The sequence below is a fragment of the Gymnodraco acuticeps genome, unplaced genomic scaffold, assembly GCF_902827175.1.
Source record: "Gymnodraco acuticeps unplaced genomic scaffold, fGymAcu1.1, whole genome shotgun sequence".
Lineage (NCBI taxonomy): Eukaryota > Metazoa > Chordata > Actinopteri > Perciformes > Bathydraconidae > Gymnodraco > Gymnodraco acuticeps.
The window spans coordinates 1609540-1634417 of NW_022992289.1; the positions used below are offsets into that span (position 1 = coordinate 1609540).

The 24878-nt window shown below is 40.1% G+C and overlaps 2 protein-coding genes across 3 annotated transcripts; one reads left to right on the forward strand and one right to left on the reverse strand.

The window, feature by feature from the left end:
• Positions 1–68: 68 nt before the first annotated feature.
• Positions 69–3799, reverse strand: LOC117540882 (zinc finger protein 705F). Its single transcript, XM_034207818.1, has 2 exons — positions 3330–3799; positions 69–1417 (listed from the first exon to the last, which is right to left on the reverse strand). Exons 1-2 carry the CDS (start codon positions 3625–3627, stop codon positions 528–530), a joined length of 1188 nt encoding a protein of 395 aa, XP_034063709.1. The 5' UTR covers positions 3628–3799; the 3' UTR covers positions 69–527.
• Positions 3800–6081: 2282 nt separating this feature from the next.
• Positions 6082–20983, forward strand: tesk2 (testis associated actin remodelling kinase 2; the record flags this gene model as incomplete). 2 transcript variants are annotated; one of them, XM_034207716.1, is given in 4 exon segments in its annotated part: positions 6082–6496; positions 9591–10009; positions 11817–11936; positions 20862–20983. In XM_034207716.1, coding segments are annotated over 3 exon segments (371 nt in total), but the record flags the coding sequence as incomplete, so codon positions are not given.
• Positions 20984–24878: the final 3895 nt, after the last annotated feature.

Genomic DNA, 24878 nt, shown 5'->3' on the forward strand with positions numbered 1-24878 from the left:
GGTTGTGTCGAAATGTACATTTTGTTTATTTACTCAGTGTTTTTCTATGAAATTGAAAAGGAGACATAAATGTTAAAAGGTTTATTTGTAAAAGTACAGCGTATGAGTCGTTGTTCTTTTTAAAACTTCAAACAATTTACTTTGTGTTACCTCAACATGAAGATAGAGGGATCATAGATCGCAACATTTTTTAAACTTATATTAGATTTCCTGGTTTACAGGTTTACATCCTCATTATTTCTGATAACTGAAATAATGCTCATGTGTAGATTTGCAAGGTTTACCATCTTGGAGAGGTGCGGGATGCCCCACATGGTTTTCCTTGATGAATCTCTTAACGGCTGGGTTAACGAACAGTACACAAGTCCAACAATGAGTCTTTACACTCCAACCTATGTCAAAGTTCAAATATATTTTAACATAAAGAACAAATGCACAGTAAAATCAGTCGGCTACATTACTCTTTAGTATTATAAAAAGGGAATTGGTTAGTTCATCTCGACACACATATTTTCTCACAACAATCTTCAAACTGCGTTTTGGGAAAGAGCCTCTCTGTGAGTCCGCTGGTGAGTGCGCAGGTTGCTCCTCTGAGAGAAGCACCTTCCACACATCTCGCATGTGTACGGCTTCTCTCCCGTGTGAATCCTCTGATGAATCTCCAGGTGGCTGACGCGATCGAAGCTTTTACCGCAGAACGGGCAGATGTACCACTTCTCATTAATGCAGCCACTCGCTATGGTTTTATGCAACTCGGGGTCGTTAAAAAGAAAGAATCGGCTGTCCGGGTTAAAAGCTGAAAAGTCTTTAGTTGGAGATTGTTTATCTGGGTAGAACCTGATGGACACTCCTCTCTCTGGGTGTATCGCTTCTGTAGTTTGACTTGGCTGAGCCTGGCTTAAAGTCATAGTTGATTTACTCGATGCACCTTGTCCATCATCCCTCATAAACCTGTCCGAGTACGCTGCCTCGGAGGAACTTTCAAAAATGTCCAAAGCGTTGTGAATGAGCAGGATTTCTGAGTCCAGATGTTGTGCCAGCTGCTTCGGCTCAAAGAAGCAGTCCGAGTCGTCCACAGTGTCGCTGTCTCCCACGGAAACAGACGACCACTGCTGGCTCTCTTGTTCCTCCATCGCCTCGACAGGTTGGAGGTCCACCTCCAGCTCAAGGTGACCATCGTTAACGCTGTGATCCGTTTCCACAGTCTGCTCCACGATCTGAACGTCGTCCTCGTCCTCAAGCTTCACTATTAGGTCTTCATCGTCATCATCGTCACTCAAATAGAGGTCCAACTTGAGCTGCTCACATTGTATCTCTTCTGTCTGTGATGGTGACGTTTGGTGATTCGCTGAAGTGTCCGCCTTCTCTCTGACGCTCTGATCGGAACACAATGTCTGCACTGAATCTATAATCGGCCCTGAAATGACAAAGCAGGTGCATTTTATAACAGGCATTTAATCAGACAGCTCCATTGCAAAATATTGTTGTAAAGATATTTTTTTCTATGTGACAGATGTGCCAATTTTGGTCAAATCAACTGTAGTTAGTTTACAAAGACTGGTACACAAGTGAGTTGTTAAATTAGGGTGATTCTGGTAATATGTGCTTTAACAAAGGTGAAACTATTTACATTTCAAGTGAGGTTTCAAAGCTTTCAGATCAACCAGTTTAGGTACAAAAGGGCCAACAGGTGTTTCTGCCAGACTTGTGGTGTCTGTGGCTGAGACATAACGAACACAGTCAGGGTTCATACACTTTTTCACCAATGATTTTCCATGACTTTTCCATGACCTTTACCTAATTTTCCATGAACAAAAAAATTACTCTTTCTCAGCGGTGCCACTGAAAATGGTTTATTTTAACATGGAACAGGAAAATAAGGTCTGCATCTGAAACATGTTGTGCCTATCTGAAACAAATCAAATAGGCTTATAGCTTCTACACGCTAATAAAGCAACTCAAATCTCTCACCAGCAAAACACCTCGTCAGTTAAATGCCATTCTACGTTTCATTACTATAAGATACAGTATTTATTATCATTATATTATTACTATTTCCGCGATTAGATCAAATATAAATTATATTTGATGCAAATTTTGTTACATTTCCATGACTTTTCCAAAACTTTGGGAAAAATATTGTTGTCCATAACTTTTCCAGGGCCTGGAATTAGCATTTTGAATTTCCATGACTTTTCCAGGTTTTCAATGACCGTAAGAACCCTGCACAGTAAACATGTACTACACATAGTGGTAGCACTGTAACTATAAACAGTTGTAAAAGTGTAACACGGGTAGTCTCGGTACGGTTTCATAATATCACAGAAAATCCATGAGAAATCACCAAGACCTCAATGTTTGACATTTTTGCCTGATAAATAACGTTTGATGATGGACACAATGACGTTTTGTTTCAACTCTAGAATATATCTGTTAAGTTGTACACCTCATGTATATTGTTTCATGTGAAAACACGTTTGCACTTGTTACATTTTGAATGCAGGACTTTTATTTGTACCAGAGTATTCCTACACTCTGGTATTTCTACTTTTACTCCAGTACATTATTTATCATTAGCAGTGGTGTAAAGTAACTAAGTAGATTTACTCGAGTACAATTCTGAGGGACTTAACTTAGTATTTCAATGTTGTACTTCTACTACAAGTCAGAGGTAAATGGTGTACTTTTTCTCCACTACATTTATTTAATACCTTCAGTTACTTTACAGATCTGGATGAATGATGTGAAATATAATCAAGTGTTGAATCAGACTTTAGTTCCACCTGGAGTAAATTCACAAACTACCCTGCAGTATACAAAGTCATTCAAACTAGCTGCACCTTTACCAGCTTTGAGAATATATATATATATTATTCTGAATCTGCACAATGACTACTTTTACTTTTGGTACTTTAAGTATATGTTGATACTTTTGTAATTTTACTTAATATTTTGAAAGCAGGACTTTTAATTAAATGAAAATGATTCAGTGAAGAATCGGAGTACTTCTCCCACCACTGCACAGACCCCATGTCCCTGTTGCACATTTTTAAATTAACTTCTGATGTGTATAGAAATATGTATTCATTTTCTAAAAATGGTGCACAAAACCTAATTCTCCCCTGAGATAAATAAAGTATTCTGCTTGTGATGGATTCTGAGTCACTTGATTGGAAAAGGTTCTTCTCCTCTTTTACAACTATATTCACCCACTGTAGTTACATTTTGACTGCAGGACTTTTACTTGTAACAGAGTATTCCTACTCTCTAATACTTTTACTTTTGTACAAGATCTGATTACTTTGTCCACCTCTGATCGTCATCCTTACCATCACCGTTGGGCGGCAGCAGCACGTTCTGTTGCTCTCTTTTGGAGGAAGATGATGAGGAAGATGATGAGGAAGATGATGATGAAGAAGACATACTTGTAGTGTGACAGCGCTCTTTTTCCATCAAAAGCAGCTTTCTGTTCAGGGCTTCAATCTCGCTCTCTCTGCGGCGCAGCTCCACCTGAACGAGGTTGAACCCGTCCTCCCACAGTTTACTGATCTCCACCACAGCAGCTTTAGCGAAGATCTCCATGATGGAGGTTAACTTGCTCTGGAAAACCACACAGTTGGTCGCCATGTTGTTTCCCTCTGCGGTGACGGGACGTGTTCACTAACTTTATATGTGCGACAAATCACACGACAGTGACAACGTCTGTGGTTTACATAACGGTTGATGTTTGAGACGAAAAACATGGAAGTGTGATACAATAGTAATAGGAAATGGAAACTGGTCATGTGATTGAGGATCTACGGCGTGGGCGGAGGGACAAAAAGGCCTCAGCAGGAAATCGAACGCTAAAAACAAACCGCACATTCAGGCTCCTCCGCACTCGTTTTGCAGAATAGACCCATTTAAGCAACATTTATGTACAATATATTTGTTATAATTGTATTATAGTTATCGATGTATGAGCGTGTTCATCACTTTAATGTTGCACTTGGTAAATGTGCGGTTTGTTTGAATTAATTTATACCATTGGGTAGCTTAACATATAATAATATATAATAATGTATACATTGATTTATATTTTGTATTAATTATCTGCAATGTTGCAAGTAAATAAATCTATAAAATAAATTCAGTGGAGTAAAAAAATACAACATTTGCCAACAAAATGTAGTGGAGTAAAAGTATTAAGTATAGCATAATGTGAACATACTCACAACAAGTACAACCTTTCTATTATCTTAATGCTTGAGTAAATGCACTTCCTTTACACAACAAATAAACGGTTCACAACAAACTTTAATGTTAAAGATGTTATGTCAAAAACATTAAATCCAAAAGATCCATTGTTTAAAATAATGTGAAAGGCCTATGTCAAAATATTGAGAAACTATGTCATATCATGGTGAATGGCTCTTAAGTAAAAATCTTAACATACTAAGTCAGAAGTAATTAGATACTAAATTAAACAAAGGAGATACTAAGTCAAAATATTTAAAGTTTTATGTTTTCCACTATTTAGAGGAAATGGGCATCCATAATATATAATATAATTGGGAGGGATGAAACCCTCTTTAATGGTCACACATGCAGAGCACACAGCACACACATGACATCTGGCCTCTGCATTTAACCCATCCCAGTACCAGGAGTCTAGTACTCGGAGCAGTGGGCAGCGCCAGCTATTGTACAGCGCCCGGGGAGCAATGGGAGTGGGGGGGAAGAGGGATGTCCGGTGCCTTGCTCAAGGGCACCACGGCAGGGCAGGAGGTGAACTGGGACTTCTCCAAGTAGCAGTCCACACTCCATATTAAGGTCTGGTCAGGGACTTGAACCGGCGACCCTACGGCTCACGTCCAAGCCCCTACTGTCTGAGCCACTGCTCAGTACAACAGTAAATAGCTTTATAACAACCTATAATGTTGTTGTGTATGTATGTATGTATGTATGTATGTATGTATGTATGTATGTATGTATGTATGTATGTATGTATGTATGTATGTATGTATGTATGTATGTATGTATGTATGTATGTCTGTATGTATGTATGTATGTATGTATGTATGTATGTATGTATGTATGTATGTATGTATGTATGTATGTATGTATGTAGGGGAGAACAAATTAATTAAGCTTGTGGCAAAACACTGTTTGTGGGACCAGCTTGCTGTAGTTTGAGTTAGATATGTGCAGCCGTGCTTCCTAATTTTGTCCACTAGATGAGGCTCTATTTCCATGAGAACACAACAGCTGAGGTCAAGTCACCTTCTCTCAAAAAGAAACACACTATTAAAGCATTGGTCAATTCTCATGCCATTAATGTATTTATTGGCCAATAAAAAACCCAGATACTTTATTGTATTTCGGTCAGTCTCAAACTGTGCAACACATTCAACCAGTGGCCATCTGTTAACATAATCCTTACAATAAAAATAAAAACATTTCCCTTTAAGTTCTCCAATTTGTTGCCGATCAAAGACCTTTGGTGAGACACAATGAAGATGGAAACTAACAAAAGCAGTAGCCAATGAGGTTGCATTCGGGAGCTCAAACTAACTTTGCCAGAAAATGTTTGCACCAAGTGTTTGAAGTGGTTTAAGCTAAAGTCATGGGTCAAAAGGTACTTTTTAGTGACAACATTTACAAAATTCAAGTCAAAAGTCAAATTCATGTTATGTACATGCCTATTTTTTTATTTTTTTACCATTTTAAAGCACTGTTAACAGCATGTAATAGAAGTGATGGACAACTGAAATGTGCAAATTGTAAAAACAAAAATGTTGTTGATAATTCTTTCCTTTGAATCTTCTTTTTAAGTAAACTTAGAAAAACCTCCTATTATTTATCAAATGTTATTTATATTTTTAAATACTTCAGGTATATTATTATTATTATTATTATTATTATTATCATAATCATCATTATTATTATCATTTTATTATTATTGTTGTTGTTGTTGTAATTAATATTATAATGAATTATCATCATTATTATTATTAATCGTTAAAGGGGTTTAACACGCCTGGCCATTGATTGGTTAATCCACCTGCCAATCAAACGTGGGCGGGGCCAGTGGGAGTTTACTCGGGTGAGAGCGAAGAGACGACGGAGCTGTCAAACAGCAACAATCGCCTGAAATATTATCCCGGGCGGTACAACAAACATCGTACTTTGCTCTTTTGTGGAAACAAGGACGACAGGAGCAGTCTTCGAGTTCGCCTTTAGCATTAACCCTAAGGACATCTTGACTTTTAAACGGTTAGCGACGAAAAACTTCCTGTTTGGTGTTTGTTGGTGGTTCTCAGGCTAATGTTTGTTAGCTTTTCGCTTAGCTCGAGTTTTGTTGACAAACTAGCATTCCTTGCTAGTTTCTGAGCAGCTGCGTTTCCAGCTTCAGGGGGTCGTGCTCGTTGTTTTGACAAGTGCTGTAAAGTTGGGAATGGCATGTGGGGACCCCGCTTGAGTTATTCATGCAAACATCTCCATGACTTGATAACAGGTAAGTCCGTTTTACATTTTTACAACGATGATACTGACTGCTTTGGTTTGTTTACACAGAGGTGGAAGAAGTACCAAAGTAAGTAAGTAGTAAAAGTAGAAATACCGTAGGAATACTCGTGAAAGTCCTGTATTAAAAATGCTATTCAAGCAAAAACTGGTTGCACACACTTCGGGCAAGCATCTAACAGAAGAACCGTGACATTTTAGATCACATGTATAATCTCATTTTTAGCAATAGTATACATCGGGATTCTTGAAAAAAAACTTTATTTAAAAATCCTGCGTATGAAGTATTTGTTGCACTGCGTAGACCTATGTGTGCATGTCTTTGGTATTCAACCTGTTATCAGGCACATAGATGACAAATCATTGATTTTTCTACTTGTCGTTTTTAAGAAACAGCCATTTAATGCTATAGACTTCTACTAAAATATAATGACATTTAGTCAAAATATTAGGATAACTCAACGAAAATGTTTGACCAATCTTAAACATTATTACGATTTGTGCCACCCCACAAACCAGAATAGTCAGTTTCAGGTCAGGAATGGGTTAATACGACTTACCGAGCTGTCCGAGCATTAACTCATTAACTGTCTCTGGTATCCAGATAACGAGCAGGTTTTTTCTCTGCCCCATGGACTTGTTCATTACTTTAAACCCTTGAGGAATGACCGGTATGCAGCAGCTCACATATCTTTGCAATTCAACACAATAGATTGTGGTCAGATAAGAGGCTTCTATGCACTTTTGTTGAATGTGACCTTGCTCAAATACTTGGTATAATTGCTCTTTTAGTGAATGTAGGTCCCTCAACTATTCCACTCACATGAGAAAAGGTCAGCAGATGACTAAAACAAAGATTATTTTATTAATAGACCCCTGAAAGGATAAGTAGATATTCTCACGTTTAAATGAGTGTGATTTGTTTCATCTTCATTCGTGATGCACGTACACAGTATTTCTCTATAACAAGTAACTGTCCCTCACACACGCCCGTGTAGACACTCCAACCCTGGCTGCACCCTATCATTATAACATCACTTAACTTTTAGATTTATCGCTGACGGTTTCTATTAGTCTGTAATCCAGCGGGACGCAGCTGGATAGTGTTCAGTCCCCAGCACTACTGTTAAAACATATGGCCTGAGGCGGCTTCGGAGATGTCCCATCTGTTTTGGAGTAGCAACAAGCCACATTTTATAGACCGGCTTTAAAGATTCCACCCTTTTCCATGAAGAGGGCCTTTGCTGTGGTGTCTTAAATGCATGTCTTTTGGATATGTAGGCAACAGGGTTTGGTTTAGAAACAAATATAGTTATGTACACTGGTGGCTTGCCTATTCTGCCTTTTTTAGCATCACCATGATATTCCTCAGCATAACTCATTTAGCTCATATTGCTCAACAGCACAGGTGTGATATGATCCTATTTCTATTTGTAAACTATGTTGTGTCTTAGCTCGTCTTCCCTGTAGTTTGGGATGTTTGTTTACCGGCTGATGTGTGTGTTTACTGCAGAAGTGGGTGTAAAGAAATGTTTTGGTTGTCAGTTTAGGCTGGAAACATCGTCCTGAATGAGGGATGATTCCAGCCCACCCGCTGTGACTTGTAGAGTAACACAGAATTGTGCGTTCTTATTTGTTTGCGTCATTTGCATCACTGAAATTCTAGTAAGCGTAGGAAGGTTGTGTTAGCTGGAATCGCCTGACCACTGATGTGGGTGTGTGGGTACAGAAGCTCTTCTCTGCTGGCTGTTTTGAACCAAGGGGATTTTCTATCTTTCCTTGCTGACCTATTCTGGTCTGAGATACAACGAGAGAGCTACAGTGTGTCTCTGATCCCGCTGTGGGTCTGGATGGGAAAGCTGCCGAAATGAAAAAGCAAAGCCTCGGCCCTGGTACTTGTGGCTTGCATTTTTATTGGCGCTGGTGCTTTTTATTTCTGTCGTACCACTTCAACAAGGAAGAAAATGAAGTGTTATTGCAGAGAACAAGGATAGTGGAGGATGAAAAGCCTTTTAAGGATGTTGCTGGGACAGAGAATGATGTCAGGAGTCGTCCAGTAGATCTACTCTCTACTCTAGTGTCTGTGATGTAATGCTAACACAGCAGAATCCGGCTGTCTCATATCAAAGCTGTTTTTAGTATCTGATCTCATGAGACCTCTCCTTGGCCTAGGATTCACTGTTGTGTTTCTGCGTTAGTTTATTATAGGCCGCTTCAGTGCATTTCCTTTCATTTGGCTGCAACTACTCCCCATTTGCTGGGAAATGTTTACTACAATAGTTGTCTTTTGTACACTTAACATTTCTGATAACCTCCGTCATAGAACAGCATTGTGTTGCATGTAAGTACATCCATCTCAGGGTGCGGGATGGCAGGCTTTGTAGTATTGAAAACCAATAGTGTGAATTGACCATGACTGTTTTATGATGCACATTTGCTCACTGCGAGGCACTAGTACTAGGGGATAGTTCAACATCAAAGGAAAAGTTAGTCATTGTTTGACTTCCATTATTCAAAAGCAGTTAAAGTTACATTTTGACACAAGTGTAACTCTACGACAGCTTTCTTAAACACAACTGAAGTTCTGAAGAAAGCTGACACCCATTTATTATTATTGACCTATTAGTCTGCTTATCCATTAGAGGGGCTGTTTGGAGTTTGCTTCTCTGATTAAGCTGGAGTTTTGTTTACAACTCCAAACTCACCAAAGTCGAGTTTTACTCAACTTTTCTTCCATTGTAGAAAATATATTCACGACGTGACTCAACGTGTCTTATCAACCAAATAGATCTTTCCCTGGAATAAAGTTAGATATGAATGCCGCATTGTTTGAGGGTAAAGCCCTTTAGTCATGGACCTCCTTTCCTGTTACCCTTTGTACCCTGCTGATTTTGTTTTGGATGGCAGAAAGGTCCGGGACCTGAGCTATTCCTTGGCTAATCTCCCATAATTGGACAATCGGCCCCTATTACAAGCCATTACATTTGGGCCTGTTGAGCAATAGTGGCTTGTCTCCTCCATCCTAGGCCAGTCTGCAGCTGCTAATTATCATTTAGGATTATTAATTATTGTTTTTATTTCTTTAGGTATCCAAGGGTTTTCTATACATCTTTCAAACATGTGAAAACCCTCTCCTCCTGGTGGACTCCCCAGTTACAAGCAGCGAGGAACAAGTAGGAGACATCTTGGATCCAGCCACTGTGTCACCAGGCGCTCCCTAAACACACCAGTTTCAACTGAAGTCTACGTGCGTGACACATTTTCTCCCAGGAAACAAACGTAGTAAAGTCCCTGCGCCACTCAAACAATCCTGTCCTCATGTCATGTGGGTACATCACAGAAAAAACCCCATATTACCCGCATCATCTTTTACACCATGGACCGGAATAAACGCAATTCCATCGCTGGGATCCCGACGCGACCCGAACGCATCGACGAGGACAGAGATGGTGTCGGAGGCGTAGGGGGCTTTGAGATGGGCTTTGAGATGGGCCCGCCTCCACAGGTCAGTCGCTGTTTATTCTTCATATTTATATTAACATGTAGATACATTTCACAGGTGCAGAGCGAGGCTCGGCGATATGGAGAAGATCCAATATCACAATATTTCGGATCAAATACCCTGATGTCGATATATTGCGTCAATATTGTTGTGCGGACAAATGGTGCTTTCTACAAAATATTAACACAATTACATTTTCGATAAATAGCCATCATTATGTGTTAATTATTGCTAAAATAGTAAAAAAATAAATATTAACAACCTGAACAGTCCGGTAAGTTCAGTAAAAACACCACTTTACTGTAACGCAGCCTTTAAAACAAGGGAAAGACACTTGGCAATATTACGGTATTAAAATTGTAAGACGAAATGTAGTCTCATATCACAATGTCAATATAATATCTACATATATATATTCTAGCCCTAGTGCAGAGCTTACATACTGTAACAGTATACAGGGCTCCTGTGCAGACATATTGAAGGTTCAAAAAGTCTTTAAATAATTAATGATGTAATTTCCACTTTCCTGAAAGCTCTGGATAAAGAAACAAAACAATGTAGAGCTCTGACACAATCAAAACAATCATGTCTCTGGGCCCGTTACGGCCCGTCCACACGGCATTCACTTTGAATGGGGTGACGTCAGGCTTTGCCGAACCGCATTGTGGTTCCGTCGCTTTGCCTCCATTGCTCGCTTCTAAAGTTGAGAAAAGTTCAACTTTTCAAGCTTCGACGGAAGCGTCAGCCAATCAAATCACAAGCGCTAGCCAATCAAACCGCGTGCTTGTGTGACCGGCAAGCTTCAACGCACACTACCGTGTGGACGATACGTAAGTGTTGTTTCATGTGGAACTACTTGAGCAGGTCTCCCTTGAAAAAGAGATCAATGATCTCAATGGGATTTATCTGTATAAATAAAGGTTTGAAATTAAATGAAGTGTTGATGCATTTGGTCCAAAGCCAAGTTGGTCCGAGTCGGTTGTTGTCCACAGTCAGGAGGGAAAGTCAGTCATACATTATGAGAGGTTTGAGGATTAATATTGTTGTTGCCAAACGTTCTGATAAAGATTGTTGTTGTTTGTCTATCACTATTAAACAACGTTCCATCAATGGAACAATGTGTGCTCATGAGATAAATATAATGCGATATGACCAAAAACATTTCACACATTTTTCAATGTTTCCCAAGCTATTTTGTACACATGGTTTCGTAGTTGAGCAACAAAGAGCACTGTTGATTGAAGCTCAAATATTCAGTTTATCACTATTTCATGTCCTTTTCTTTTTATGTCTTTAAGGGACCTATTATGCTTATTTGAGTTTTCCCGTCCCTGTACTAAGTAACACTCACACTTCTATTGGCTAGCGCTCCAACTTTATATATACAGTCTATGGCTCCAACACATTGTACGTGATAGGCTAAGGGGCTGGACATCTCTAAGCTGTTGACCAATCACAGCAAAGCCGGCCAGCTAACCAATCGGAGCAGACTGGGCTCTGGTTTCAGACAGAGGGTGAAAAGAGGTGCTGCAGCAGCTTTTTGAACATTAAAGCATGGAGACATGTCCCAATACAAATATCCTCCTGAAAATGAGCATGATAGGGCCCCTTTAAGTGTACTATGTGTTGCAATGTTGGATCCTGGAAACATTTTCATTGCCAACGCTGAAGCCATTGTGCAAATGACCTTGAATAAAACCATTGAATGTTTTAGTATAAGTAGTCCATGTTTTTTTTCCACAAGGTTTGTGCGGTTTCCTTGAGATACGATGTTAACGTGTTGAAACGAGTCTGTTCCTGTGTTCTTCAGGTGGGCCGGGTGTGGCCCTCGTCCTACAGAGCCCTCATCAGTGCCTTCTCCTGTCTCACACGCCTTGATGACTTCACCTGTGAGTGGATCGGCTCTGGATTCTTCTCTGATGTCTTCAAAGTGGGTGGAGATCACACTATCTTTTCTTTCCAGGCTGTCCTTGACTTTCTGACCTTTTTCTATCCCTTCGTTTTAGATCCATTGTTTTTATTCATGCGTCACTTTCCATCCATGGTGTTTTATAATAGACTAGACAGACATTTGACCTCATGATCGATTTGGTTTTTCCCCTGCTACGTGACAAAAGCCATGTGCCTTTTATGCAATGGTCAAGATTAATAGTCATAGAAATAAAAAGGGGAACTTGTTGTGCATGTTCCTCCACAGGAAGAATTTCTATTGGTTTGAACTACTACTAAAGTCATTTTTCCATTTCATTTGACCGTGTCAAGTTGATATGCTTGGCGGGTCAACGGCTGATTGTTTCTGGGCTATCTTGGTCTTCACTCACCAGTTTTTTCTGGACATTTTTAGGTCAAGTTAGACTGCGATCACTTCAAAGACATCACTTGCACATGGAGTTGTTAACCCTGTTGTCTTCTCCCTCCAGGCATGGAGGAAGTCACACATGCATGTTTGGTGTTATTAGTCTGGTTGGTTAGGTAAGGTGAAGCCCCTCTTCGAACAAGAATCAGCAGATACATTTTATTTCCCTTATTTAGTCTTTTTAACAAGAGCACTATGACTTTAGTTTAGTGCAGGGGTGCCCAACCTTTTTTGAACCGAGAGCTACTTTTAAAGTTGCCAGTCTGCAGAGATCTACCAGTCCAAATAGAGAGGCGTAGCCATTACTGACAGCCTACTACCAGATACACACTTCTACTTGTATAAAACTGACCTTTGTACGATTAATACAGATCCTTTATCTTACCTCTTTCTAGTCTACACACATACAAGTATCTAACTGAAGTTACACAACAGTGTTGTTGATACAGAGTTGGAGTTTATTCACAGGTCACTACAGTGGGTAATGTATTCAAGAAACATTGAACAGTGCTGCCACATATGACACAGGAAAAAAAGAAAAGACTCTGAACCCTTTCTTTGCCATTATATAAAAATAGTGTTGCTACAAAAGTATAAATGAGGCTTACTAATAAACTCAGATCTGAAGCTACACAGGAATCTGCTGCCAACGTGCAATAAAAAAGACACAATTAATAGAATCAAACCCTTTTTTTGTTGAATTTTAGTAGAGTATAAAAGGAAATGCCTTTAAAATAGGATGCAAGCAACACTAGTTTCTTAACCTGAATTGATAATAGACTATAATCAATTTAAGTTTGCATTCTTATACCATTGTGTACAATAATTATAATGACTAAGTTCAAACAAACTAAAACGTACAGCTGATTAATAACGGTATCCAACTTGAGTTTTTATTATATCAAAAACCTGTTGAAATGCTACTGTTATTTTTACTGTCCCCAAAAAGCGCGTCGGCAGCCTCCAGGAATGCTTCTTTCACAACTTCGCTGTCTTTGAAAGACTTCATGTGTTTGGCAAGAACGTGACTGACACGATAAGGTGCTATGGTAGCAGCCTTGCTCTTGTTGTTGGGCCTGGTGAAAATGGACTGCTGTGCATTTAGCTGTCCTTTCAGGCCCCTCCCCTTTTGGGAGCGTAGGGCAGAATTAGGAGGGAATTCCGTCTCGTAGCGTTTGTGCACTGTTTTGAAATGTCGCTCCTAAATTACCCTTCTTCGATAAAGCCACGCTCGCATTGCAGATGAGACAGATGGACTTTGAATTGGAATAGATACAAAAATAATCATCCTCCCACTCGGAGTGAAAATTATATATTTTGGGCTTTCTTGCTTCTGCCATAATTACGGTCTTGTGTGTGTGCGGACTGTCACTCCTTTTAGTTTTGACACAAAGTCAGCGAAATAATGCCCACTGCCCACCAGCCACGCCCCCACACATGGGGTCACACCGGCCAATCACAAAGCTTTGGTGCGTTCAAGTGCATTATTCTGGCACGGGAAGATTATGTTATAGGACATTAACGATAAAACAGAATATTGTTGTTCTATTTTTAGACACATCTCGCGATCGATTGGGAATCTCCCCGCGATCGACTGGTTGGGCACCCCTGGTTTAGTGTATGTGTGAAAAGACCACTCATCTAGGAAATAGCTCAACGAATCCATAATGGCGTTGATGGACTGATAGGCTCTGATTTTAAGTTGGTTTGTTGTGACTTCTGGACGCGCACCACTATGCAAGACTGACCCTGTGTTATGTAAAGGTTTAACGCACAGAATAAACTTCACAAGTATGGGGGAAGGGTTGCGGCTCCTCTATATACGAAGGGAAATAATCAGATTAATTGAAATAATGGCCTAGATGGACGACATTAAGCCAGGCTCAGTCTCACTTCATATTACTTTTTTTATATCAAATTGCAGTTTAATCAACAACGGTTTCTATGTTTCCTGTCACTCTTTGTGTACTGGAATTGTTCTATGGTCTGAGCGCAGAATAATAAGCCTTCTACTGTTACCGTGAATGTTTAATGTATGGAGAAGTTCTTTGACATTGAGAATCCATTGTGTTCCTCTCTTACGCTACATCTAAGGGTTGGGCTGATGGATGATAATGATTGTTTCTGACAGCTGTTGGGATTGCCCAGGCTAATCTGAAAGATCTGTATTTAAGAAAAACGGGGTGTCTTCTAAAGATTTTATAAAACATATTCAAAATAACTGTTTATTTAAAGCTATTGTGCTCTAGGAGGCAACAGGATGTAAACACTGGAGCTTATCAGAACGTACATTACTGCAAGTGAGTGACATAACAGCACAATCATTAAATTGTCTAACTAAGAATGCAGCTAGTAATAACAATCCTCTAGGTACATATTGCACATAAGTGTTTTCGCACAACATTGATATTGTAGTCTTTGTTTAATGACGCATTTACCGCATGTATCAGTGAGTAAAACAAGTATGGCCATTTTAGATTAAACCGTTTTTGCTGCTGTTATAAAAACAAATGTAGTATTTTGTTTGTGCTCAGGTGAAGAGAAGCTGTCGAAATACTGTGCAGAACTTTCTGCCATATCAGATAAAAACTGACTTCTCCATAGATGTTATTACAAAAACAACAACACTGTGAGACTAAACCATGACTCTATGCCATTATAAACACTGTCGGTCACAAACTATTCAAGACACGTTATTAAACTGTAGAAAAACATTACAACCGTTTTTACAAGGAGAGTAAAGTTGTTGTTATAAATTGTCTAGCATATGGCTAGGCGTGTTTTAAACTATAAGCGCCATGTAGCTTTATCATTTAAGAAATTCTAGTATATATTATATTTGGATAATGACTGCAGCGGATAGTTTTGAGTTGATTTGATTCAGATCGGTGTGAAAACTCTGTAATAGAAGCAGCTCGTCTCCACCTTATCTACATCTAGGATGGACCATTTAAGTCCATATTTTGACCAGCTAATCCAAATGAGGCTCTTGTAAATGTTTGGAGAAAGGTTTACATTTCCAACACACATAATCAAGCTTTTGTGGTCCGTGCTTCCCGTGTGCCGTTTGTAATAATAACCTCTGCCTGTAGTTGGGTTATGGAAATATCTGTTAATACCTTTTTTATTCTGCGAGAGAGAGAGGAATGCATAGGTAAACAGAGAGAGAAGAGGAAATGGAGCAGAATGAGGAAAAGCTTAAAGTCAAGGAGGATGACAGACGGAGACGGGAACAAAAAGGTGGTGAAATTAATGGTGACAGAGGTTGAGGGTAAGAGGAGGAGGAATCGGAGCGGGAAAAGCTTCTGATGTTGAGGAGATGTGGTGGTACGCCTGATGAAAAGGATAACAAATAGGGATTAGTATTTTGGAATAAAGTTCTGGAGAAGATTGATTTATGGCGCATTTCCACTACAGCGCGGTTTAAGTGTGCCGTTTTTGGTTGCGTTTCCACTAGGCGTAGTTCCGGCTAGCGGGTACTTTTTCAGTTTTCTGTCTCTCCAAAGTCGAGGTTCTTTCCGGGCCAACAACCGGGTATGCTAAACTAGTGAGAGAATCGCTGTCAACTACAACAAAATGAACATATGTTTCCGTGATTTAATTGTAATACAAGTTTCATAATGATACTGAAGTAACAACGTACTGATACCGGTTAGTAAAAACCATGAATTAATGCTTTGACAAGTCTGCAGACAGACGGCAGGCGAAAAACCCTTTTAAAATGTGTGTTTTCTAAATGGAGCTTGGCTAAGCTAACGTTATATATGCTCCGACCGTCCACACTCACAACAACGGCCTATACAGACATAAATAAAGCAGCGACTGTATTCGCCATGACACAGGCAGTCTGTGGTTTGTACTTGTTTCACTTTTGTCTAGTTTCTGAACAAATATGAAGAGCTGTGAGCTCTGAGTGCTAACAGCTAATGGCTGATGTTGGTTTTGTGGTTCTCATTGAAGATGACGTCACGGCTCAGCCTACACTGCGTTACTATAGTTACTGCCCTAGTTCCTAAACTGTAATGGAAACGCAGCTTAAGGTGAGCCTGGCCTACCAAGGCCTAACCATACCGTGCTATGCTGTGCGAGGCCCTGCAGTGGAAATGCGCCATTAAGAGGTTTTCTAGAGCTTGGGTTCAGGGGAGGAGGAGAAAAGGGAGAAAGGGTTTGGAAGACAAAGACATATTTTCCAGAAATGAGCAGTTTGGTAAAGAGGAGATGTTTAATGTTATTCCATTATGTTTATTTATTGTGTTCCTTTCTTGTATCTTCTTATTAAGTGTTAATGATGATGTAAAGCACTTTGAATTGCCTCTGTGTCTGAAAATGTGCTGTATAAATAAACGTACCTTACTTAAAGAAGTGAGGGTGCAAGAAGGCAGAGGTCAATGAGGTAAAAAGACGAATTTGGGGTTTACTACTGGGGGAGATGAGGATTAAGAACGAGGGATTGTTGGAGGCCGCAGGGTGGAGGGGAAAGAGGGGGATCAGGACTACATGCAGATGGGGGGGATGTGAGGAGTGAGGAATGGGGGGTCGGAGGAGGATAGACGGATGTGGGGGAGGAGGCCTTCAGAGGAGTGGCCATCTGTTGTTTCGGCTGTCCTGTGGTGGAGACTGTCAGCTCCTATAGCCAGCCCCTTCCTTTGAACTTGAACAGAGTGATGTCTGTGTCTGTATACGAGACAGAAACACTGAGAGAGAAGAAACACAGAAGAACTCTTCAAATCTGAAATAGGGATTTAGAGGTATTGACAGAAACTGTGAAAAATGAACTGTTGAGCTCATGTTAATAATACAGATGTATAGGGAAAATAATCCAGCGCCCTTTTAATCTCACTATTTGTCATTGCTCTACATCCTTAAACCTGTATTTTAATTTTCAGTGTAATAATTGTGCCAAAAAAGGGACAAAGTTTAAGATGAATCTGACATTATTATTATTATTTTATTTTTGTATTTACATATTTTTTAGGTTTTACAAATATATTTCGCCATAACATTGCTCTGGGGAATTTATTTTGATATTATAATCATGTAATAAGAACATCTGATATCATAACAGCCCTAATCTAAGATGTTTTAATGATTTTTCTATTTAATATTGATATTTATTTTGGTATTTTTTAATCTTTTTTTCGTTTTACAAAGATATATCGCCATAACATTGCTATGGGGAATTTATTTTGCTGTGATAATCATGTAATAAGAAAATCTGATATCAGCCTTAATCTGAATTAAAATGATTTTAATATTTACAATTCGCTAACCTTTCAACCTCAGAAAGCTCTCCAAATACTGATATTGCTGTATAGCAACAGTTTTGCCCATTACCTGTCACTGTTAACGCCTCATATATAACCCTCGTTGACCTTCTCCCGTCCCCTTCCTGCTGAAAGTGATACGGCCCGTCCATTGTGCCGTACTCAGTGTACTGTGGCTCTGATGATGGAAGAGAGCCATTGTTAGAAGATGATGTAAAGCTGCCCACTGTTGCACTGAAAATGACTCACAGCCTTCAGTGGAACTCAACAAAGTATATTCGTGCAGGAACTACTTGGAATACTCGTCCATTAATACATTATTTCCATTACATACAACTTTACTCCACTACACTTCAGAGGGAAATAACACACTTTTTACTCCAGTACATTAATCTGATGGCTTTAGTGACTTGTTACTTTTCATATTACAATAAGTCAAACCCTTCCTGCCACCTGTATCTCCAAATGCGGCGATTTTAAGTAAAATACCTGATAAACTAAAGTCAGGGGGTCCGCGGGGTCTTAAAAAGTATTAAAAGTTGATCAATCAATTTAGCGAAAATGAAGGCTATTAAAAAGTATTAAACTGCATTTTCCAAGGTATTACATTTTGTAGCTTGTTTTCAATAAGTATATAAATGGTCCAAAGAGGTTGTGTTCTACAGTCTGCCTGAATGTGATCATTGCGTAGGTGTGTAGTGTGATTCTGTGTAGTTTATTGATGGCATCCCGTTGGATTTGACGTCATCTGAACAGGACATCGCGCGCTCACTGCTTGATAGCGCGAAGGTCCGTTTACGCCGGTTGTTAAACAACATCGTTTTGGGGAAATGCAAGTCTGCGTCCAAATGGTTGGAAGATAAGGAGGAAGGACAATCAATACTGTATATAGTCAATGTGAGGTAAAGTGTGTCGCCAAGGTAACCGGTTAAAACTCCAAGTGGCGATGAGGTCTTAAAATGTATGGAAAGGGTCTTAAAAGGTATTACATGTGACTTCGGGATTCCTGCATATACCCTGAAAGTGTAACATTTTAAATTAGCATAGCCTTAATAACCACAGGGGTTAAATGCAACATGCACAATAATGCAGCAGTAAACCCAAACACATCATGTATAATCGTAAAACACTGACAGGTAACTCTTAATTATACTTTTTGACATTTTGAGTACACCGTGCTGATGAAACTATTTAATTAAGGTCACCAGCCTTTTAATCTATAATAACATGTTAACTTGTATTTTTACAGTATGGTATTAGTTCTTTTAAGAAAGTGAAGGATCTGAACATTTCCAAAATGGTTTTCAGGCTTTCTTTAGCCTGCACTGTTGTCTTCTGAGAGAGCTGTTTACCTTAGGAAAATAAGGGGTATCCAAATTATGTAACACCACTTATTGTTAAGCGATACATCATTAATCTAATCATATGTTATTATTTCTATTTTCCACAACAACACATACTGCGTCACAAGGCCACATTAGCAGCACGGTCCCCTTTCATTATTTACATCATGTCTGGTGAGGTTCAAAGAAAACAAGGTGTTAATGTTCAAAGTGCGAGATAGATATAGCCTTCATGCTCTGTTTTGCATCACGCATGTACGGTATGATGCTTCCGAAAGATCTCGTGAACTTCTGATAACGTTTGAATATGCTCTTTGTTGCTGAAGGCACAGTGGGATCACTTTAGCCTTCTCACACGGCTGCGTTGAAGCTGCATCACGGTCTGCGTCTGCTGTCAGGAAGTGAGCGAGCAAGTGTTTGCTCCGTCTTCTCACGTGCTGCCTTCCGTGGTTTGCTGGTTGATGTATCCTATTTGCATGCATATCAATGTATCAAGAAGAAACCCACATTCTTGGTATTTGACGAGTCACGCAGTCGCTAAGAGCTGCGGTGGGAAGGCCTCAGGTCACTGAGACTGTGAGGTGAAGAGGCAAACACCATTTCTGTATTTACAACCAACATGTAGTCAACTCTTTATATGCTGCATTAGAGAGAAGAACTCTGTTAAGGGCTTTTACAAAGGCTTTATTAAATGAATTGCAGTTAATTTGGGAACGTATTGTTTATGAGTAAATACTTCAATTGAATCTTTAAATGTAATGTAACTTTTTAAAACATTACGCAGCTTTTTCTATCAGTCAAAATGGATATAAAAAGCATGTTAGGAGTTTAGTTTTGCCATACCACCACTTCACGATACGACACTCCACGTGACATTAAAGGTGGGGTAGGTAATTTTGGAGAAACCAGCTCGAGTGCGCTAGAATTTGAAAATACACAACCGGAAAAAAATCTGCCACTTCCTTCAGACTTCCTTACAGAGCCCCTCCTCCAACACACGAACGCGCACATGACCAATGAGGGCACGAGATAAGTTTGTGCCCAGATGGAAGGCTGACAGGCAGGTAGGCCATGCAGTTACTTTAGCCGGGCCGGCTAAAATGATTGGTCGTGCTTTTTACAGCGCTACGGCTTCCAGAGATGACTTTTTTAATTGATTTTTTTTTCAGATATTCATTGCTATCGGTATGTTAAGAGCATTCCATGGAATATAACAAAAAGTGTATCTCGAGCCGGTTTCTCAAACTTACCTACCCCACCTTCAACTCTAATCAGTCAATGTTTACGTCTATGATTTGGCTTATTCGTAATATTTTGTAATCTCCATTATACAGTAATTGAGCAATATTATGACCCTGCAAACAGTTGAGAAACAGAACCGCCTCGCTTCTCTTGTTGTAGCCACATGTGAGCTGTTTTAAACATCAGCAGGAAGAGCTTCAGTGTTCATGTCGTGACCTGTCTACAGTATTTGTGCCTCCCACACAAAGCATGCTGGGATAACTCCAGCCAACCATGGATACATGCATCCATGGTTATACCACCACGTAACGACTGGGTGGAAACTGAAATCCCAATGCACCATAATAAAGATTGATTGTTCAGCTCCGGATCGACACGTCTATTCTGTCTGGTCAATGACCTCATTTCACTTCTCTTTTATTAGCTGCCTTCCTTTTCTACTTCCTCTGTTTCTTGCTGCATGAGCCATATTATTCATATTATTATTTACTAGTTTCCATTACAGAACTTGTTCAAGCACTTTTCATATTGACCCAAGTTAAATGTGTTTACTTGCAGCCACCATAATACAGTTAATTAGTTATAAGGATTTAGCCTTTCTTTAGTCGACTGTATCCGCAACATGTTAAAATGACGTGACTGTTTCGCAGGTTCGCCATCGAGCCACAGACCAGGTTATGGCCATGAAGATGAACAAAATCAGCAGCAACAGAGCCAACATGTTGAGAGAAGTCCAACTCATGAACCGGCTCTGCCATCCCAACATACTCAGGTGGGTAACACGTGTACTTTATCAAAGGGGTTTACAGAACAAAATCAAATTGATTCAGAAAATATACAATGTTAATTTCAACATCATTCTACAGTAAAGAACCACCAAAACTCATCTGGGACCTTTTAAATATATCTTATAAAACAAAATAACTGATGTTATTCCTTTTGTTCTACTTGATTATTGCATCACTACCTCAGCTACACGATTGGCCCTCGTGTGAGAAACTGGTTATTGGCAGTAACTGTCTTTGCACGTGGTCCTAATCGCCTGTTTTCAATTTACCAGAAGTTTTCAATAATATTTTGTAAAGACTGTTTTGATAAATTCACAACAGGCTTATTTAAGGCTTTAGAGTTTAGGCCACTCAATGACTACTCATAGTAAATTAAGAGTTTGTTCCCGACATGTCATATTAGTCATATATCCTATAACACCTGACACTTTCAGTTATTAAATGTGTATTATATTAAAGCCTGCCTCTCTCACTCGCTGAGTCTGTGGTTGTGACCTGTTTCCTTTGGGGTTGAAACTGTGTCAAACCCTCAGCCTATTAACAATGAGGTTTAAGCTGCCAGCTCCTGTTAGAGCTGCTGGCAGGCAGCTGCCTGAAGGCAAAGAGTGACGAGGACCCTTTCAAGGCTATGAACAATCAGGTTCATATTTTAGAGATTTGCAGTCAATCATTGGTCAAAAGCACGATTCATTGTAAGCCCCTTACTCCCGGCTCTGTGGTGCTGAAGTGACACTTTTTTGTGTCTGTTTTGTCTCCCTTCGTAAATGTCTGACTTAAGACGGAGCCCTCAACAGCAACGATTTTAGGAGGCGCTGCATCATTTAACTGATATTTGGATGAGCTTTTAAACCTCAATACCAAAAGCACAGGCAGTCAAAATATGATGACATTTAGGTGGAAGTTGGCAACATTGTGGATTTATTGCGAACACAACTTGTTAGGTAATTAAGATACTGAAACTGAGCTTTAAATGCAGTGAGAAACAGTGTTTATTGCATAAGGCAAACATATCATTCACAACAGGGGACAAAATTGTTCTTTGTGTAATTGTTTGGCTGTTATGTTATTGCTTTTAACTGAAGCTATATGCCTGTTTTTCAAGTTCATAGAATAGTTTAATCAGTTAAGAGCCTTGTACCAAAACATATTCTGGTACTTTTAATAAATATAAACTCAGAAGGTCTCTTTAGGAAGCACTCAGCTCGTAGTTTGATCAAGCAGAACCAAACCCAGTGAAGCTGCTTTTAGCTTTGATGCTGCACACAACCTTCTAATAACCTTAAAAGCACCACTTTTATTTTATGGCCTTTTTATAAATGATTGTATTTGAATGTATTTTCATTTTTATTTGTTTTACATTACATTACATTGCATTTAGCTGATGCTTTTATCCAAAGCGACTTACAATAAGTGCGTTCGACCAACAAAATACAAACTTGAAGAAAACAGAATCATAAAGTACATCAGGTTTCATAGAGCAAAAACATTCAAGTGCTACTCAACTGGCTTTAGGTAAGCCAGCCGTTATTAGTATATAGCTTTGTTAATAGTTCTATTGCTCGAAGTGGAGTCGAAAGAGATGAGTTTTCAGTCTGCGCCGGAAGGTGTGTAAGCTTTCTGCTGTCCTGATGTCAATGGGGAGCTCATTCAACCATCCTGGAGCCAGGACAGCAAACCCAAGTGTTTTTGCTGATGGGAACTTGGGTCCCCCTCGCAGTGCGGGGGCAGCGAGCCGTTTGGTTGATGCAGAGCGAAGCGCACGTGCTGGGGTGTACGGTTTAACCATGTCCTGGATGTACGAAGGGCCAGATCCATTCGCAGCATGGTAAGCAAGTACCAGTGTCTTGAAGGGGACTCTAGCAGTTACCGGAAGCCAGTGAAGGGAGCGGAGGAGCGGAGTGGTGTGGGAACATTTAGGAAGGTGTGAAGACCAGACGAGCCGCTGCATTCTGGATGAGCTGCAGAGGTCGGATGGCACATGCAGGTAGACCAGCCAGGAGGGAGTTGCAGTAGTCTAGGCGTGAGATGACGAGAGCCTGGACCAGAACCTGCGTCGCTTTCTGTGTCAGCTGGGGACGTATCCTCCTGATGGTTGTAAAGCGTGTATCTGCAGCAGCGGGTTGTAGCAGCGATGTTTTGCAGGAAGGACAGTTTGTTATCTAGGATCACACCCAGATTCCTTGCAGTCTGAGTCGGGGAAACAACTGAGGTGCCAATGTTGATTGTCAGGTCAAGAGTGGGACAATCTTTTCCCGGAAGGAAAAGCAGTTCAGTCTTGTTGAGCTTGAGGTGATGAGCAGGACATCCACTGAGAGATGTCAGCTAGACAAAGCAGAGATGCGTGCGACGACCTGGGTCTCTGACGGGAAAGGGACAGAATTAATTGGGTGTCGTCAGCGTAGCAGTGGTATGAAAAAACCATGCGGGCTAATGACTGATCCGAGCGAGTTTGTGTACAAGGAGAAGAGGAGGGGACCAAGAACAGAGCCCTGAGGGACCCCTGTAGTTAATTGACAAGGGTCGGACTCGGACCCTCTCCAAGTTACCCTGTAGGTGCGGTCTTTGCGGTATGAGGTGAGGAGGGAAAGTGCTGAGCCTGAAACTCCAAGTTCTTGGAGAGTGCGAAGGAGGATCTGATGATTCACCGTGTCGAATGCAGCAGACAGGTCCAAAGGATGATGACAGAGGAGAGGGATGCTGCTTTAGCAGTGTGCAGTTCCTCAGTGACGGCAAGGAGGGCAGTTTCTGTGGTGTGACCTGCCTTGAAACCAGACTGGTGCGGATCCAGAAGGTTGTTCTTAAACGCTGCTCTGAAGCACTCCCTCGTTACGTCAAAGCCCTTTACACAGCCTCTGTATTTAAAGGTAACAAACATACCTTGAGTTTTATGACAGGATAAGGAAAAGCCTGCACTAAATAAAACGGTATAGAAATGAGAACACAAACGATCCTCCGAAGAGTGTTGTTGTTTTTTCTGTCAAGTTCACATTCAGCCATGCGCTCCAGGGTGGGAGAGTGTGTGTTTACGAACATGCACATACATGCATCAAAATGTGTGTGTGTACTCGTGCATTACACACACGCAGCATCTTTCACAATGCCATCTTTGTTCAACCCAGAGGATTGTGTGTGTGTTCGTTAACAAGCAGACACTGAGGGGCTCATTGTTAGCTCAAACCCAACAAGGACCCACAAAGTTGACCTTCAGAATTACGAGGCCCTTAACGCCGCTCTTGAACAAAGTTGGTTTATACGTTGCTCTGCACACTTTGTTTTGTTTGGGCCGAGGCTGTTCATGGTCTATTCTGGATATTGTCCGACCTTTAAAAATGTAATTAGTTAACAGGAAATGCATTTATGAAGCTAAGGCAAGTCAAAGCTCCTGCTTGTTTTTTATTGTCGACATTGATAGGCCAGGTAGAGGCAGAATGGAAGGAATGCAGGTGAAGTAACTGAGCTGTTATTATACTCCTGCTAACAGACACTTAGCACTTGTCTGGTCTTGCTGCAGGAATCTTAATCGTTTGTTAGCTATTCTCCTGCTTTCCCTGTTTACTCACACAGAGAAGGTCAAGCACGTTTTTTGTTTTGATGTTTCAACATTATTATACTCTATATAACCCTTTGGACGTGTAAGTGCTTGAACTAAGCTCAAAGAATTAAAGACGTTTTTTTTCATTTGCACAATAGCTAGAGCGTAGTTTTGGCAATGCACATCTTAACTCTCAAGCTCTACTTAACATACAAGTGTAAGACGGATCATTTTGTCAAATAGGTTGCAGATATAAGAGCAATATGAACATCTAAGTAGGATAAAAAGATTAAAACCAAATGTACAAATGAAATACTATAGCGAAACTAAAAGGTTGTATATGTTAT